This window comes from Squalius cephalus, assembly GCF_949319135.1.
Source record: "Squalius cephalus genome assembly, chromosome: 2".
Classification (NCBI taxonomy): Eukaryota; Metazoa; Chordata; class Actinopteri; order Cypriniformes; family Leuciscidae; genus Squalius; species Squalius cephalus.
In genome coordinates this window covers 14,375,859-14,394,197 of record NC_137123.1, presented here as the reverse complement: position 1 = coordinate 14,394,197, position 18,339 = coordinate 14,375,859, and the positions used below count along the sequence as shown (strand labels likewise).

Sequence of the window (18,339 nt, the reverse complement as noted above, 5' to 3'; positions counted from 1 at the left end):
TTTGATCATTTTTTTTATTTTATGTAATTTTTTACATTACATTATATACCTGTTTTTTTATTTATTATTTATCTTTATAGAGCTTTTTTGCCCAATGACAGTACATAGACACTTTATAGTATTTTTATTGTGTGTGTCAAATGCAAAGCAGACAAAAAGCACATTAAAAAATAGTCCCTATGAATCTAGCTGGTTACTGACTGAAAATCTCCCATACGCTCTTAAATCAAATATGAATATGCAGTAGATTGATGTCAATTGTGGTCACAAGGCACACAAGAACTAATGGTTTTTGGCATCATTGACATTGCCTTTTTATCTAAATGCCTGTTGTTGAATGGTCACATGTGCTGTCATTGAATAGAGCTCTCTTGATATAATATAAAGATATACTTTAGTGTTGAACAGAAAAAACACAACACAGGTTTGGAACAACATGAGGTTCAATTGGAACAACAATATAATTGTATGTTAATTATGTATGTTTTTGGATGAACAATTCCAGTAAGATCAACAAGATTTTTTAAATATGCTTGTTTATTTCATTCACCTTATATTTATTTTTATTTTATTTTTTCCAGTCATTTCAAGAAAGTAAGTCAGCATGCTGGGAAATAAAAGGCGTAAAAAACCTCTGCAGGACGCTGAGCATCACATTACCTGTGAAACCGACAAGCCTGGGCTTCAAGAGCAGTTCATCAGCAAATATAAAGGCAAGTATAAATGACTAAGGAGTTTAGTAATAACGTAAATCGACAAAACTGAGAATTTAATGTGAGGCGAGTCATATGGTTGTTAGGCCAACTAATATCCATGTTTCACAAGTTAAACAAAACCAGTTGCATTTTTGCACTTCTGGTTCCATCAACCCAAAGTCGATGTTTACTTGCACATTCTTAACCCAGTTATGCATAATAAGCCGACATGTAACATGCGTGTGGTCATGTAAACGCAGACTAAGGTCATCATAAACGGCATAAGCATAAACCAATCGATACAGATAGATTTTTGCCCCTTATTCGCAGATTTGCCCGGCATGTAAACACATTAACCTCTGTGTTCTGTGCATGGCTTATTGAAGTGAGCATGTGTGATGTGTGACAGGAAAGTGTCCTTATTGTGGATTAAAGCACATCCAGACAAAGCGAGCGTTTTCTTGACCCAAGAACCTCTTAAAAGTATTCTCATCTCGTTCAGAAGTGGTACAGTCAAAATCCTGCACCCGATACTGCATGAGAGGAGAATATGAGTCTGGAAGTTTCCCGCTGAAATTCTGGAATACTCTTGGGCTTTATTTAACATCACAACTGACATGACATATGAAATACACAGTCAGATAAGCGAATGGTTAGGTTTTGACGTCATTAACCTGATTTACTTATAAAGTAGTGGTTTACGTGGTTATTGGTTTGCATGTAAACCAGGATAATGGATTATTTCTAGAAGGTGATTTTATTTTGTTATCAGCGTATTGGTGTGCATGTAAACATGATCAATGGGTTTTGGTTAAATTCCTGAAATAAGATCCATGGTTAGCACAAGATCAAGATATTTTCACGCTTTACTCTACAACATAAAATAGTAATACTCTCTTTAGTGTTATTTTTTAAAAGCCTTTACTTGTCTGGTAAAAGGCAGTTGTTAAAGGAGAAATCTGGTCAATTTTAACATTGAGCTAATTTTTTTTTGTAAATTTGGAGTGCTGTCAGTACAGAGTGTTATCCTCTTTTTAAAATGTGCACCCTGTTGTCTTCAATGGGGCAAGTTTTAAACCTGCTTTTAGACTTTTCATTACAAGTGCACAGCCAATGTGAGTGATTCCTTCAGAGTGAACACGGGTGAATCTGACTGCAGTAGATGTGAAAGATATGATGTTATTTCAGCCAGCGCTCATACCTGTATTTACATCCTGTTTTCGGTCGAAGTCCATAGTAATCGATTGTCGAGTTCACGCGCGTGATCATAGGTACTAAACCTGTGCGCCCGAACTCGACAATCGACTACTGTGGGCTTCGACCGAAAACAGGATGTAAATACAGGTATGTGCGCTGGCTGAAATAACATCATTTTTATTAATATCTTTCACATCTACTGCAGTCAGATTCACTCGTGTTCACTCAGAAGGAATCACTCACATGGCTGTGCACTTGTAATGACACATCAAGGATGTTAAGAGGCTAAAAGCAGGTTTAAAACTTGCCCCATTGAAGTCAACAGGGTGCAAATTTTAAAAAGAGGATAACACGGTGTAGGCAACACCGATTTTTGTCGTTGTTCTCTGTACTGACAGCACTCCAAATTTACAAAAAAATGTTGAAATTGTCAATGTTAAAATTGACCAGAGTGTTCTTCTTTAACAAGTGTCTAAATGGGAGACAGGGGTTGTCTGGGACATTAAACATCATCAGCCGAACAGATTAACTCATCTGGTCACATTCACAGCCTCGTTGTGTTTATAATCACAATCTTGCAAACTATTCTAGGTAGATGTAGGGATGTATATATCACACAATCAGTCAAACATGCATTATAATTATGCAGAAACATTATAAATATTACACAGGGAGATGGATTTTAAAGCTTTAGAGTTCCTGGAGGCACATTTATCAACAACAACAACAACAAAAACTCTATACTTTTATCTAAACTATAGAAGCCAAATAAAACATCCATATACCACAAAGAAAACCTATCCGAAAGTGGTGCAAATAATAAACAAACAGAATTGTCTTTTAAAATAATGCAACACAGTTGTTGAAGCTTCATCGTAAGGAAGTTAAAGTTGTGCAACTGTGGTGTAGTTTATAGATTAAGTTTAGCTTATTTTCTGCAAATCCCATTGGGTTTTTGTGGAGGAAACCAGGGGATGTTCAACTACTACCGGGTTGGCCTGCAAAAATAGGTTTGTGTAAGAAAATGTATGTCATTTTAACTGTATAATTTTAAGACTTAAAAGTATAAAAAGCAAAGCATGCTTTGAGATTAGCCTGACTATTGACTATTTTCCTTTAGTAATTTCCCTTTTACATCTTAAGCCGCTTTTCCACCGAAATTACCCGGAACAATTTGTCCCAGGAACTTTTTTCCCAGGAACCTTTTTTGCCCCAGACCGGTTGCTTTCTGCGTTTACACCGCGGTCTAAAGTACCGGGAAGGTAAACTGCGCGCAACTGCTCCTCCCAGTCTGCGACGGACAGTAATCAGTTTTGAGCGCCACATTTATAAGTATGGAGGAGATTCAAACTGTGCTGCAGTTATTGGTTTACTAACGAGGTAGGCTAATTAACATAACAAAATAGACGAGCACTGATACTAAAGCGTGTTCAGAAAGCTCGTATGCGTATAAAATTAGACAAGGTACGTTGTGAGATGACTGGGACGAACGCGCAAAAATTTCCTTTTGCGCAAATACTCTTAAAAAAAGCCTGAACCCCGTCTATCAATCATAAATAGTGACAGTCTTGTAAATAGTTGTTTGTTACCAACCTCAATGCGCTATTTCAATCCTGTTATAGTAAATTTGTAACATGGTTTGCCTTGCAATAGATGACAATGTGTAAACATAATGACTTAATATTAAAAGCTGTGGCAGAAAAGAGACGAGCACTGATAAAGCGTGTTCAGAGCTCGTAATGCTAACGTTAGATATAAAATTGTATGTTATCAGCTATTGCGGACATTGGCCGTGAGATGGCTGTGACGAACGCGCAGAAAGTTTCCTCTTCCACAAATACCCAAATAATAAAGCCTGAAACTCGTCGCCAGTCCCCCAGTTTTTTTTATTAAATTCCATATTTGCAGACAGACAACTTTACTGCATGAAGCCACTTTTTAAAAGGGAGGTTAAAAATAAAGAAAATGCTGCGTGGAGTCATCCAACCAAAATGCGGCGTGAACACAACCAATCAGCTTGTGCAGCGCACAAGTCCCACCCCTGAAAGTTCCTGAACTTTGAAAAAGTACTACCTCGTGAGCAGGGACTATCGGAGGGGCAAATATTTACCCGGAACTTCATTTAGACCCTGGTTCCTGCGGTGTAAACACATCGAGTACCAGCCCAAAGTTCCTAGTTCCTGGGGAAAGTTCCTGCGGTGGAAACGCGGCTATATAATGTACATCAAATGGTAGAGAACTTTTAGTAATAATTAAAATAATAGTTGACATTAAAGAAACTGCAGCTAATGTATTTCTCCTCTTTAGGGCGTGGAGTTTTCACCACTGGAGCTTTCTTCAGAGGTGATTTTGTTCTTGAATACAGAGGTGAACTTCTGAGTTCACAGGAGAGTCTTGACCGAACTGAACACTACACTGAAGCTGAGAACACGTTCCTGTTTGATTTTCAGTGGCATGGCAAAAATTGGTGGTGAGTACTAGGGGTGGGCGATATAGCCTCAAAATTATATCACGATATTTAAAGAATATTTGCGATAATGATATTTATGACGATATAGAAAAAAAATGTAGACAATTTTTTTTATTACATTTATCTCACCTAAATGTTTGCTCACTCATTGGGTTTTTACAATTGGGTAATTTTGTTTGTAAGAGTTTACACAACACAAGGAAGCTTGATTTCAATCTTTGAATTAAATTGAAAAAAGTAGCAAAAAATATATACAAAATAATAAAGATACAAAGAAAGAGAAACGTTTTTGGGTAGGTCAAACACTAGTATTCAGAAATGCTACAGAAACTGAACAAGGTAATCAAATGTAAAATAACACTAGTCCTGAGTCCTGACTAAATTAAATATATAGGCTATTAATTCTGATTCCTTACAATGAAAGCTATCTTTTGTTGTTTTGACGACAACATTAATGACAGACACATACGGCTGCTGTCACTTTTAGAGCTAGTGGCCGGATCCATTACTGTTTTCATTATACTGTCTGTCACACTGTCACATGCGTTTTATGCTTATTTCAGACATACCGACTGTTTCTGAATATACTAACCATGACCGGAATTTTTACACAATTTTTCGTGTTTTCCCCCCCCGTTAAAGCGATATAATCCGCGAAAAAGTTACTTTTGTTACTCGCAAGTTGTTTGTGAGACGGCTTTACTGTATGTATGCACGCAGAGTAAACAGAGCACGCGAGAGTATTGAATAGTTTAAATTCGCAAATGTTTAAACTGATAAGACTTAAAAAGAAGTGAAAATGATAAACTTTAGTTACGATGCAAGTGACAAAAGACAATTCCGTCATGTCCTGACTGCTAAACACAAGAGTGTGGTATCGACGCTTGACTTGTGCAACCCATTTTGAGAGCCACCGCTGAACACTCACGTGGTTGGTAAAATTGCGTCTTGGAGAAAGTTTGAAAATTATTGATTTGATCGTCATTGGAGGCTGACTTGCTGCTCTCACGCTCAGACAGGTGTTGTTGTTGTGCGTGCTAGGGAACGTAATGTGCAGACATGCTTGACCAGTCTGTTGGATTGACCAACTGTAAAATACGTAGGATGTGTTCATGCCTGTAGTTCTGTTCGTTTGGTCCGGGTCCGCTTAGTGTTCAGATTGGCATTTCTATCGTCAAACCTGTTATGCTTGACCAGTCTGTCCTTTTTAGAGTCACATCTTCCTGTTTTTGGTTCGTTTACATGTCTCTGGGTCCATGTTACATTCATTTTTTTATTCAAACCGCACCAGAGTTCGTTTGGAAGCCAACTGAGACCTATTTTTTCTGGATCTGCTTGTTTGGTGGCACCAGGTTTCAGATGGCAGCGTTCACACCAGGGCTTGACATTAACTTTTTTGCTCACTAGCCTATGTGGCTAGTGGTTTTCAAAAGTTACTAGCCACACAGCATTTTTACTAGCCACATTTTTGTTGTTGTGAAATTACCTGATAAAAGTTGACTATGGCGTGCTAAAATTTACTTTAACTAGATTTACAACCCTTTTAAATGTAAAACCACTCCAAATCAAGACTACATAAATATATAACAATACAGGTCATTATCATTAGCTCTGATAAGGTTGTGTGTAAAGCTCCTTTTTTTAAATAAAACCGTGTATTATGTATTATATGTCGCCACATAGCTCCACCGGCATACGACGTCACTCCAGCAGGGAAGCTAGCTGTCTCTTTGTTTCTGTGTTGTCGGTCACTAGCGCGCAAGCGCAAGGCAACACTGTGCGCATGTAATACTCATTAGGGCTGTCAAAATTGCTCAAAAATGACGTTCGAATATTCCCTCTAAAAAAAAAAAAAACACATGAGTGGGCAATAGGCTAAACACATAGCCTATTGCCTATTCGAACTATTCGAACATCTGGTTGCGCATTTTGTCAATGACGCGCGCTTACGTCAATAACAGGACAAATTAATAGAAAGAGACATAACTACTTGTATAGGTAGTTTATTTAAGTTTCAACATATTTGACAACGTATTACCTACACAAAAAAAAGTAAATCAACTTTCTCTCGCTCGCCCTCACCCTGCTGCGTTCACGCCGGACACGAATAGCGCGTTAGGCGCGAGTGATTTCAATGTAAAGACGCGTTTATGCGCGTCTGGAGGTCTTGCGGCGCGAATGAGGCGTCACGCTCTCTGCGCATAACGGTTTAAAGGAACAACAACAATAAGCAAATGTTGAGTGCTGATCAAGAGTTTTGTGCAAGCAATTTAAGGTCGCGACTTATATAGCAGGCTTCATTCAGTGATTGAAACAAATTATTAACATTAATTTAAGTTTTACAGTATATAGAACCGACATTGAACGCTTCGAGCGAGCTGTGCTGTGGTAAACGGAACTTTTCCTTGACATGAAACGGTAAATAATCAAACCAGTGGAAGCCTGCAGTGCATGAAACTGCTGTATCTAACCTACCTTATTCGTGCAATATCTATTCAGTCAGTACAGTAGCCTACACTTTAGTAATGTTTCTGTTTAATGTGTCAACGCTTCTTCCTGTTACCTGTCCCTGATCCCTCAGGCAGCGCGCCCACTCGCAAAGCAGACAGCCGCGCCTCTGCTACCGCGGGCGTTTTTCCACATTCGAATATTAATTTTCACCTTCGAAATTCTGTTTTTTAAATCTAATCGAATTTAGAATATTCGTTGACAGCCCTAATACTCACGGGAGTTGTAGTGTCACACTTATTTCAGATGCCTTTTGAAAGACTACAATTATTCAACCCGCCAAAGTTGCGAGTTGGAGTGACTGTGTTACCCGCCACGAGCAAAATCCACCCGCATTTGGCGGGTTGGCGGGTGTTAATGTCAAGCCCTGGTTCACACTTATTCAAATGAACCACACTAACAGTCTAAACAAACATGCCAGGTGTGAACACACCCTAATAATTAAAATTCACCATGAACTGACATTAAGAGTACTGAGTGCAGTTTCCTTGAGTCATCTATATTTGTTTTCCCTGTATTCCATAAAGAGAACAAAATGGTTAATTTTAGATGCCTTTATCTGAGAGCTGAGAGGATGTTGCAGTGCACCATCATATAGATCAGTGGTTCTCAGACCCTCATCTCTGCAGATTCTGTATGTCTCCTTCACCTGACACACTCAGATGAGTTCATAGAGCCGTGTTCTGATGATGAACTCCTCATCTGAATCAGGTGGATTAAAACACCAGACATACAGCATTATGCAGAGTGGTGGGTTCCCAGGACTGGGGTTCAGAACCACTTATAATAACTGTACATGTCTAGCTAGTATTGAGTGGTAATTTTATGTCTTTATAGCATGGATGCATCTAAAGAAGACTCGTCCTTGGGAAGACTTGTAAATGATGAGACCAGAAATCCTACTTGCAAAATGAGAACCGTTGAAGTGAGCAGAAAACCTCACCTGTGTCTCTTTGCTGTACGAGACATTCTACCAGGGGAGGAAATCACTTACAATTATGGCGACTCAGATTGGCCATGGCGAGTCAAGGTACTATCAAGAAAATGCTAAAGAGATTAATCAGTAATTCATGGTAATCTTTAACTCTCGTTCTGATTAGTTACCATGTGATTGTGGTCTCATATTTCTCAAGCCTTTAAATCAAGCATCAGCAGAATCCACTGATAAAAAGCCAGCCAGCAGTTTGGGTCCGCAGAAATCGGTAAGTCCACTTTAAAACATCTGTATCATTACATTATTGACTCTTTCAGCGTAGAGATGTGTGTGATAGAAATGATAGATAAAGTGTAGGACAGCTAGAGGAATGAACGTGAACAAGTTTTTCTGTACTTTACAAATATTCAGTTTTTGATATTCACTGGTTTCTTTTCTGACATCCAGCCCCATTTTGCAGCTTCTGTTTCTTCTCCTGAATTGGACAAGGTGAACAGCAATGGTCCATATAAGCAGTCAGGCAAAGCAAGAACATCAAGGAATAAAACGGTAACCATCTCATACATGCAGCAACTATCTACTGATGTTTACTGCCAGCTAGTCAAAAGTGCAGTGAGTGATTTCTGAGAAACACTGTTGATATTTGAAATCGACACCCAAACAGACACACCCCTCCCTTCATTGCTCCGCCCAACTTAATAATGAACACGCAACACAGGCAACCACTAACAGCTGGCGCTCAGGTGTTCAAGTCGAAAAGATCTTTATCACTGGCAAACCATAGGATGCTTTCAAAGGTTTGGTTTTAGTTGATTGTAGGTGCATATCCACTTCATCCAGCACACGTGTGTAATAGTAGTGGGAAGTTTGGATCATTTTACTCAGATCTTTAAATCTCGTTCATCAAAATGAACAAATCTTTTTTCGAGTCATTTCTAAAATGTTACATGTTAGCCAAATTCCCCAAACACATCAAATGTTGATCGCATTTAGAATAAGAAAAAAAATGCAATGCAAGAAAAAGGCCATATTATGATAAATTAATTAATTAATTAGGGTCTTCAGGCTATGCATTTTGTTAGTTTACCTCACCTCCCGATCTAAGCCGTTCGATCATCCCGTGATCCTCATAAATTGAGCTTTGCAGTCTGTAGTACTGGATACAGTATTGATTAGTTCACGTTTCGAGTCTATCGACTTCGGGTTCAAGTCATTCGTGCATCACGTGACAGCCCCATATAGGCTGAGCTATGCAGTCGCTAATGGATACAGAATTGATTAGTTCATTTTTTGAGTTTTCGGGGACTTGAGAGGTGAACTAATCATTTATCTTTCTGGTACTGACAGCATAGCCTCTGTGGGACTGACGGGAAAGAACGAAAGACTCGGACTCGAAGTCTCGAGAGATGAACTAATAATTTCTGTTTCCATTACAGAACCCATAGGATGTTGGGTATGTGCGGTCAGCACAAAATGGACGATTCACTCTCCGAGACAACTCGGTGGTCCCGAGTCATAATAAAGATTCGTTCAAAATACATTTTTTGCCATTAGAAATGTACTTATGTACCCACACTTGTAAAATGTACCCACAATTAAAACAAAGTAAAAATGACTTCGATGGTATGGAGTAAATGTAGCGCCTTACTACCAACCTCTGCTAGTTAAATCATCCAAGATGATTTAACCTCACATCATCCAAGATGTTCATGAAGAAACTATATGGAGAAACATTCTGGAATGTTTTCCTCAAAAACCTTAATTTCTCTTCCACTGAAGAAAGAAAGGCATGAACATTTTGGATGGTGTGATGGCGGGTAAATTATCAGGAAATTTTAATTCTGAAGTGAACTAATCCTTTTAAGTAGTTATTGGTTCAGAGTTTTAATGTCTGAACCAATGTAACTATTAATGTGATTATTGTCACAATTTGTATGTAAAGTTTGTATAAATGTTTGTTTAGAGTTTTTTATTTTATTAATGATCTTTGCTTTGAAATGTGCAAAACATGTTTCTTTATTTTTTGTTCACTCCTACAGTGTGTTTGTTCTTGTCTGAAATGGGTGCCACAGTTTTCAATATTGCTAATGTACATTTTATTCTTCTTTAAAGGTGCTCTAAGTAACTTTTTTTTACCTTAACTGAACAGCTTCGGAGTCATTGGAATGGTTATATTACTTATTTCGGGTTGAATGGTGGTCGTTTCGCACCCCCCTGGTGCCCGTGAGCGGAAAATCCGCACTTGCAACTTTGAGCCGGCGGGCCGCCGCTTCAGGAAGTCTCGCATGATATCAGGTCTCGCGATGTAAACAATTGCTTTACGGCCAAAAGAAATCTGCTAAAATGCTGTCATTATTGCGCTCCCTCTCGCTGTTTGAACCCGAATGAAGAAGACGTTTTAAAGAATGTCCCATCTGCTTTGATGTCGTTGATCTACTAGCCTCTGGTGTCTGAGAATCGCCAACTAGTTTTTACAACAGTGTTGTCAAATATCTATTCCGAAGCTGTGGGGGGAGCTCTAGAGAGAAACCTGCGAGCAAAAAGCGAGAATACAGCGAAGAAATCCAGAAACTACTGAGCCCTGCTTTAAGCTAAATACCTCTTTATATATCTGCAGAAGCGGTTTCAATCAAGATTGGCAAAATTAAGAAAACATCATGAAGATTGCTATGAACGTTTTAACAGAGCAGAAATTGAAAAGGAACACAAGATTGCTAAACAGCAATCACAAAAAGTTTGTTTGGTGAGTAATATGTGAACATCACACTATTCTGTGATCAACGCCTCAGTCGATTAACGGTTAATTATTTTATTATTAATGAATTTTATTAATTAACAGTTTGCTTAGTCCTTTTGCTTTTAGACCTTATATTTTTATTCAAATTATATTTCAAGCTGTCACAGTCATCCTCAGTCGCATCCACATCTGATGCACCCTCTTCATCGGCACCCTGTGCTTTGTCCACCTCTATAATGGGCTCATCAACCTCATGCCCTCCTGCCCTGTCCTCATCACCGTCACCAGCTCCTGCGCCACCCATGCCACCTTCATCCTCGCCTGGGCAGCCTTCATCATCCTCGCCTAGGCAGCCTTCATCATCCCCGCCTGGGCAGCCTTCATCATCCTCGCCTGGGCAGCCTTCATCATCCTCGCCTGGGCAGCCTTCATCATCCTCATCCTCGCCTGGGCAGCCTTCATCATCCCCACCTGGGCAGCCTTCATCATCCTCGCCTAGGCAGCCTTCATCATCCTTGCCTGGGCAGCCTTCATCATCCTCGCCTGGGCAGCCTTCATCATCCTCATCCTCGCCTGGGCAGCCTTCACCATCCTCGCCTAGGCAGCCTTCATCATCCTCGCCTGGGCAGCCTTCATCATCCTCATCTTCTCCTGCTCCACCCTTATCTTCACCTTGTGCTGCATCAACACCTGTGGTTCACTCATCGCAGATGTCTGAGACACTCTCATTAAGGGAGGTGGGTAGATTAATTTGCTTAATTATTGGGATGGTCTGGCTGTATTGCACTGGTAGAACTATTAATAGATTATATGAAATTATATATTATTTACATTTGTTTGTATTTCTCCTTTTCCAGATATCCTCTTTAAGGCCATCAAGAAAAAGACAGGTATGTGACTTGCCATGTGATACTTTATATGCTCAATTCCTTTTGCATAATTATGACTTTGCTTACTAGTGTCCACAATGCGATGAAACGTAATGTTACAGGAACCACTGCCTTGAGTAAGTGTTATATTCTCTCATTCAGGATTCAGGAAGTGCCGTCTGTGACACAGACTACAGTGATGTCACAGACTACAGCGATGTTGACTACATACCAAAAATCAGCTCAGATGAATCGGATGGTAGTTCTTCTGGACATGACATGGTCAAAAGTGCTTTGATACATCCAACATCTCCCAACGAGGCAGGTAGTTCATCTGATCAATTAATGACTGTACCATCACCAAAAAAGATGAAATGCCAATCTAAAGAGACAAACACCTTGTCTGGTGATAAGACTTTTATTCAGTCAATGCCATCACCAAAGACGGAACTCCGCAAGGCGTACAACAAGAAGCAGTTTTGCCTTTATTGCTCTAAGCCATATTCAAAAATGGCAAGACACCTTGAATTTGTCCATCGCAACGAAGTGGGGGTTGTAAAGGCAGTAGCATTTCCAAAACATTCCAAAGAAAGACGAGTACAGTTAAATCTCCTTAGAAAAAGGGGCAACTTTGCCCACAACACAGATGTGGTGAGACAAGGACATGGGGAGATGATTGCCTGCTACCGTCCAAAAAATAGACAAAGAGCCAAAGAATTTATTCACTGCATTTACTGCCAAGGGCTTTATAACAAGCGTAGCCTTTGGAAACATATCAAAAACTGTCCTCTGAAACCTAAAGATGATGATGCCCAGGGCAGGAAAAGAGTTAGATCTCTGTGTGCTCTAAACACACCAGTCGGCTTAGAAGTGAGCAAAGGTTTAAAGAAAATACTGTCCTTTATGAAATATGATGAAGTTTCGCGAGTAGTTCATACTGACAGATGCATCATGCAGCTGGGGGAGCACATGTTCAACAGGATGGGGTCTGATGTGACCAAACATGACTACATCAGACAGAAGATGAGAGAAGTAGGCAGACTTCTTCTTGAAGCAAGGAAGATTACCCCACTGAGAACAATGGTAGACTTCATCATACCAACTAACTTCAAACATGTCATAGCAGCTGTTAAAGTTGTATCTGGCTACGATGAAGAGAAAAACTCCTACCGCATTCCTTCTTTAGCTCTCAAACTTGGGCATTCTTTAAACAAGATCTGTAGCATTGTTGAGAGCAATGCCATGATGTATGGAGATCATGATCGTGCTGAGTGTGCCCGAGACTTCAGGAAAATACACCATGCAAGGTGGAATGAGTACATTTCTGCTGGTGCTATAACTACATTGAAAGAAGCCAAGTGGAACACACCACAGATCATTCCTTTCACTCAGGATGTCAAAGTCCTGCACGCACATCTTGAAAAGAAACACAATGGGCTCCTAAATAAGCTCAGATCTTGCCCTTCTGCTGACAGCTACGCTGCTCTTGCTAAGGTCACGCTGTCCCAGGTCATCCTGTTCAACCGAAGGAGAGAAGGTGAGGTATCCCGGATGCTTTTGTCAGCTTTTAAAAGCAGGGATTCTTCTGAGCTACACGAAGACATTGCCATCTGTCTGTCTGAGTTTGAGAGGAAGCTGTGTCTGCACTTCTCAAGAGTTGAGATCCGGGGTAAACGAGGGAGAAAGGTTCCTGTGCTCCTCAAGCCTTCAATGGTTTCTGCCATGGAGCTGCTTGTTGAAACGCGTGAGCTTTGTGGTGTTCCAGCAGAGAATCCCTTTATGTTTGCTAGATGTGGAGCAATGTCTGCCTACAGAGGAGGAGAGTGCATCAAAAAAGCTGCTTGCGAATGTGGCATAAAGAACCCCGAAGCACTGTCATCAACTAGGCTCAGGAAACACATAGCAACCATGTCTAAAATTCTTAACCTTAATGAGAATGAAGCAGACCAACTGGCTGATTTCCTTGGTCACGATATCAGAATCCACAGACAGTATTACCGGTTACCAGAGGGAACACTGCAGCTGGCAAAAATGAGTAAAGTCCTAATGGCCATGGAGAAAGGAACACTGTCTGACTACAAAGGAAAGAAACTTGATGACATTGAAATCGACCCAAATGGTATGAGTATACTTAGACTGTCTGTGTGTATCTGTTCTTTACATATTTGCAAAACAATGTATATAATCATGTCACAGATGGTAAGTATAAGCAATAAAATGTTAATTTTTTGTCAATGAATTATTTAGAGCAACTTGAAGCCCAAGGTGATTCCATGTCAAGTGATGAGGAGAATTACAGTGACCTATCTCAAACAACAGCACCAGCAGAGACTGATCAACTTGTTCAATCTGATCAATCTGTTTCACAGGAGGATCAAGGTAAGAAAAATCTCTAAACTACACAAACAACAATAATCAAATAAACATGAATTGGCTCCATGCGGCAATATCCAGCCAAATTTAAAAAAAAAAATCTACACATTTGGACACATTAGTCTTGATTTGGTCTTTACTCACCAATTTAGTTGTAATGAGAATGTGTAATGAGTATTTACTTGTTTTTAACTATTTCATAGGTTCTTCAAACGCTCCAAAAAAGAAATGGGAGGACAGTGAGGTAAAAGCAGTAGAGAGACACATGATGAAGTTCATCAAGACATGCAAAGTTCCTGGTAAGCAAGACTGTGAAAGATGCATTCACGCAGAGCCAGAAGCTTTGAAGCTGCGAACATGGACTGGTGTGAAAAATTATGTGCGGAACAGGATCACGACTCTTAAAAGAAAGGGTGGTTTGTAGGGAGGCACAAACACTTTAACACTTTGCACATTATGCTCTTTTTGTAAGAAATAGATCTAAATTAAAAGAAATGAGGATGAAGGTGTAGAAATATTTTGAGGATGGAATGAAACAGAATATAAAGTGAAAAGTTAGAGTATAAGAAGGCTAATGAAGAAGTAGAGGATTGTAAAATAGTCAATTTTCATTATTCAGTTTTCTTTGTTCAGTTGCAATGAAGTTGGATGGAATGTCATGTTAAACTTTTTGATATTTCTGTCATAGAGGGAGGAGAGAATGTAAAGAGGATAAAAAGGGAAGAGTGAATAGGTGTGTTGAACATGGGCTGGATGTAACCGATCGGTGAGAGTTGCAGTGTGCAGGCGGGAGGAGCTGAAAACAGCCACGTGTGGCGGACACTTTCTGCTTCCCGTAGTGACGCAGAGCCAGAAGCTTTGAAGCAGCGAACATGGACTGGTGTGAGAAATTATGTGCGGAACAGGATCACGACTCTTAAAGAAAGGGTGGTTTGTAGGGAGGCACAAACACTTTAACACTTTGGAGCTAAATAAAAAGAAATAAGGATAAAGGTATAGAAATTAAAATTGTGAGATGCTCACGCTGTGTTTGCATACTTTACCACAGCTGAAGTGAAATAAATGCATTATTTGCCAAATACACAGATATTTCAGAGACATTTTCATGCAATACATGTACTGCTTAATACAGCGTCTGTTTGTACAAGAATAAAGTTCAACAAAAGCCTAAATACCGATGAAGTGGGAACTACATTGTATCTGTTTTATTTGGATAAACATGACAATATAACAGCGTGTCTACATGAAAGGGGATTTCACTGTTATAAAAAACAGATTTGTGATCATTAGTGGATCTAAAGGTGTGAGAATTAACACGTAATCGTTGTGTTGCAGTGGATTCGGCCAATCGTGGATCGGTTGTGTCGTCATCAGAGCTTGTGAGTCGCTCTGGAGAAGCTGCGCTGGCTGAGTCCTCCTGCTCTCCAATCGCTCTCGCCGTACTCACAGTCACGGGGCTTCGCTGTCTGAAGTCGGACACAAGTTCTAACCGGCATGCACTGCTCAAGTCACCCGCTGATTGGTCTGTGCAGCGCTGCATGAAGTCCAACAAGCCTAATGTAAATGGGATGAAAAGAGGGAGGAGAGAATGTAAAGAGGGAGGAAAGAATGTAAAGGATGTAAAGAGGGTGGAGAGAATGTAAAGGATGTAAAGAGGGTGGAGAGAATGTAAGGGATGAAAAAAGGGAGGAGAGAATGTAAAGGGATGAAAAGAGGGAGGAGAGAATGTAAAGGGGATGAAAAGAGGGAGGAGAGAATGTAAAGAGGGAGGAGAGAATGTAAAGGGATGAAAAAAGGGAGGAGAGCATGTAAAGGGATAAAAAGTGGGAGGAGAGAATGTAAAGGAATGTAAAGAGGGAGGAGAGAATATAAAGGGATGAAAAGAGGGAGGAGAGAATGTAAAGGAATGTAAAGAGGGAGGAGAGAATGTAAAGGGATGAAAAGTGGGAGGAGAGAATGTAAGGGATGAAAAAAGGGAGGAGAGAATGTAAAGGGATGAAAAGAGGGAGGAGAGAATGTAAAGGGGATGAAAAGAGGGAGGAGAGAATGTAAAGAGGGAGGAGAGAATGTAAAGGGATGAAAAAAGGGAGGAGAGAATGTAAAGGGATGAAAAGTGGGAGGAGAGAATGTAAAGGAATGTAAAGAGGGAGGAGAGAATGTAAAGGGATGAAAAGAGGGAGGAGAGAATGTAAAGGGATGAAAAGAGGGAGGAGAGAATGTAAAGGAATGTAAAGAGGGAGGAGAGAATGTAAAGGAATGTAAAGAGGGAGGAGAGAATGTAAAGGGATGAAAAGAGGGAGGAGAGAATGTAAAGGAATGTAAAGAGGGAGGAGAGAATGTAAAGGAATGTAAAGAGGGAGGAGAGAATGTAAAGGGATGAAAAGTGGGAGGAGAGAATGTAAAGGAATGTAAAGAGGGAGGAGAGAATGTAAAGGAATGTAAAGAGGGAGGAGAGAATGTAAAGGGATGAAAAGTGGGAGGAGAGAATGTAAAGGAATGTAAAGAGGGAGGAGAGAATGTAAAGAAATGTAAAGAGGGAGGAGAGAATGTAAAGGGGATGAAAAGAGGGAGGAGAGAATGTAAAGGGATGAAAAGTGGGAGGAGAGAATGTAAAGGGATGAAAAAAGGGAGGAGAGAATGTAAAGGGATGAAAAGTGGGAGGAGAGAATGTAAAGGAATGTAAAGAGGGAGGAGAGAATGTAAAGGGATGAAAAGAGGGAGGAGAGAATGTAAAGGAATGTAAAGATGGAGGAGAGAATGTAAAGGGATGAAAAGAGGGAGGAGAGAATGTAAAGGAATGTAAAGAGGGAGGAGAGAATGTAAAGGGATGAAAAGTGGGAGAAGAGAATGTAAAGGAATGTAAAGAGGGAGGAGAGAATGTAAAGGGATGAAAAGAGGGAGGAGAGAATGTAAAGGAATGTAAAGAGGGAGGAGAGAATGTAAAGGGATGAAAAGTGGGAGGAGAGAATGTAAAGGAATGTAAAGAGGGAGGAGAGAATGTAAAGAAATGTAAAGAGGGAGGAGAGAATGTAAAGGGATGAAAAGTGGGAGGAGAGAATGTAAAGGGATGAAAAGTGGGAGGAGAGAATGCAAAGGGAATGAAAAGAGGGAGGAGAGAATGTAAAGGAATGTAAAGAGGGAGGAGAGAATGTAAAGGGATGAAAAGAGGGAGGAGAGAATGTAAAGAGGGAGGAGAGAATGTAAAGGGATGAAAAGTGGGAGGAGAGAATGTAAAGGGATGAAAAGAGGGAGGAGAGAATGTAAAGGGATGAAAAGTGGGAGGAGAGAATGTAAAGAAATGTAAAGAGGGAGGAGAGAATGTAAAGGGATGCAAAGTGGGAGGAGAGAATGTAAAGGGGATGAAAAGAGGGAGGAGAGAATGTAAAGGGATGAAAAGTGGGAGGAGAGAATGTAAAGGGATGAAAAGTGGGAGGAGAGAATGCAAAGGGGATGAAAAGAGGGAGGAGAGAATGTAAAGGGATGAAAAGTGGGAGGAGAGAATGCAAAGGGGATGAAAAGGGAGGAGAGAATGTAAAGGAATGTAAAGAGGGAGGAGAGAATGTAAAGGGATGAAAAGAGGGAGGAGAGAATGTAAAGGAATGTAAAGAGGGAGGAGAGAATGTAAAGGGATGAAAAGAGGGAGGAGAGAATGTAAAGGGATGAAAAGAGGGAGGAGAGAATGTAAAGGAATGTAAAGAGGGAGGAGAGAATGTAAAGGGATGAAAAGAGGGAGGAGAGAATGTAAAGGAATGTAAAGTGGGAGGAGAGAATGTAAAGAGGGAGGAGAGAATGTAAAGGAATGTAAAGAGGGAGGAGAGAATGTAAAGGAATGTAAAGAGGGAGGAGAGAATGTAAAGGGATGAAAAGAGGGAGGAGAGAATGTAAAGGGATGTAAAGAGGGAGGAGAGAATGTAAAGAGGGAGGAGAGAATGTAAAGGAATGTAAAGAGGGAGGAGAGAATGTAAAGGGATGCAAAGTGGGAGGAGAGAATGTAAAGGAATGTAAAGTGGGAGGAGAGAATGTAAAGAGGGAGGAGAGAATGTAAAGGGATGAAAAGTGGGAGGAGAGAATGTAAAGAGGGAGGAGAATGTAAAGAGGGATGAAAAGAGGGAGGAGAGAATGTAAAGGAATGTAAAGAGGGAGGAGAGAATGTAAAGGGATGAAAAGTGGGAGGAGAGAATGTAAAGGAATGTAAAGAGGGAGGAGAGAATGTAAAGAAATGTAAAGAGGGAGGAGAGAATGTAAAGGGATGCAAAGTGGGAGGAGAGAAAGTAAAGGGGATGAAAAGAGGGAGGAGAGAATGTAAAGGGATGAAAAGTGGGAGGAGAGAATGTAAAGGGATGAAAAGTGGGAGGAGAGAATGCAAAGGGGATGAAAAGAGGGAGGAGAGAATGTAAAGGGATGAAAAGTGGGAGGAGAGAATGTAAAGGGGATGAAAAGAGGGAGGAGAGAATGTAAAGGAATGTAAAGAGGGAGGAGAGAATGTAAAGGAATGTAAAGAGGGAGGAGAATGTAAAGGGATGAAAAGGGAGGAGAGAATGTAAAGGAATTTAAAG

At 40.2% G+C, this 18,339-nt stretch overlaps 3 protein-coding genes and 1 long non-coding RNA gene across 4 annotated transcripts in view; 3 read left to right on the top strand and 1 right to left on the bottom strand.

The window, feature by feature from the left end:
- LOC307152235 (uncharacterized protein) overlaps nucleotides 1-18,339 on the bottom strand; it is a 295,127-nt gene that overhangs the window by 93,186 nt on the left and 183,602 nt on the right. The gene's annotated exons all lie outside the window — the stretch shown is intronic.
- LOC307154743 (uncharacterized protein) lies at nucleotides 586-12,341 on the top strand (the record flags this gene model as incomplete). Its single annotated transcript, XM_079864832.1, has 11 exons — nucleotides 586-713; nucleotides 4,200-4,362; nucleotides 7,708-7,900; nucleotides 8,004-8,072; nucleotides 8,252-8,353; nucleotides 10,422-10,547; nucleotides 10,700-11,184; nucleotides 11,257-11,278; nucleotides 11,399-11,431; nucleotides 11,573-12,280; nucleotides 12,330-12,341. Exons 1-11 carry the CDS (start codon nucleotides 605-607, stop codon nucleotides 12,339-12,341), a joined length of 2,022 nt encoding a protein of 673 aa, XP_079720958.1. The 5' UTR covers nucleotides 586-604.
- LOC307174162 (uncharacterized protein) lies at nucleotides 12,341-14,765 on the top strand. Its single transcript, XM_079897873.1, has 3 exons — nucleotides 12,341-13,529; nucleotides 13,658-13,789; nucleotides 13,987-14,765. The coding sequence occupies exons 1-3, from the start codon at nucleotides 12,362-12,364 to the stop codon at nucleotides 14,205-14,207; spliced, it is 1,521 nt and encodes a 506-aa protein (XP_079753999.1). The 5' UTR covers nucleotides 12,341-12,361; the 3' UTR covers nucleotides 14,208-14,765.
- Nucleotides 15,709-16,977, top strand: LOC307151619. Its single transcript, XR_013819912.1, has 2 exons — nucleotides 15,709-16,377; nucleotides 16,929-16,977. It is a non-coding gene; the product is annotated as an uncharacterized lncRNA (long non-coding RNA).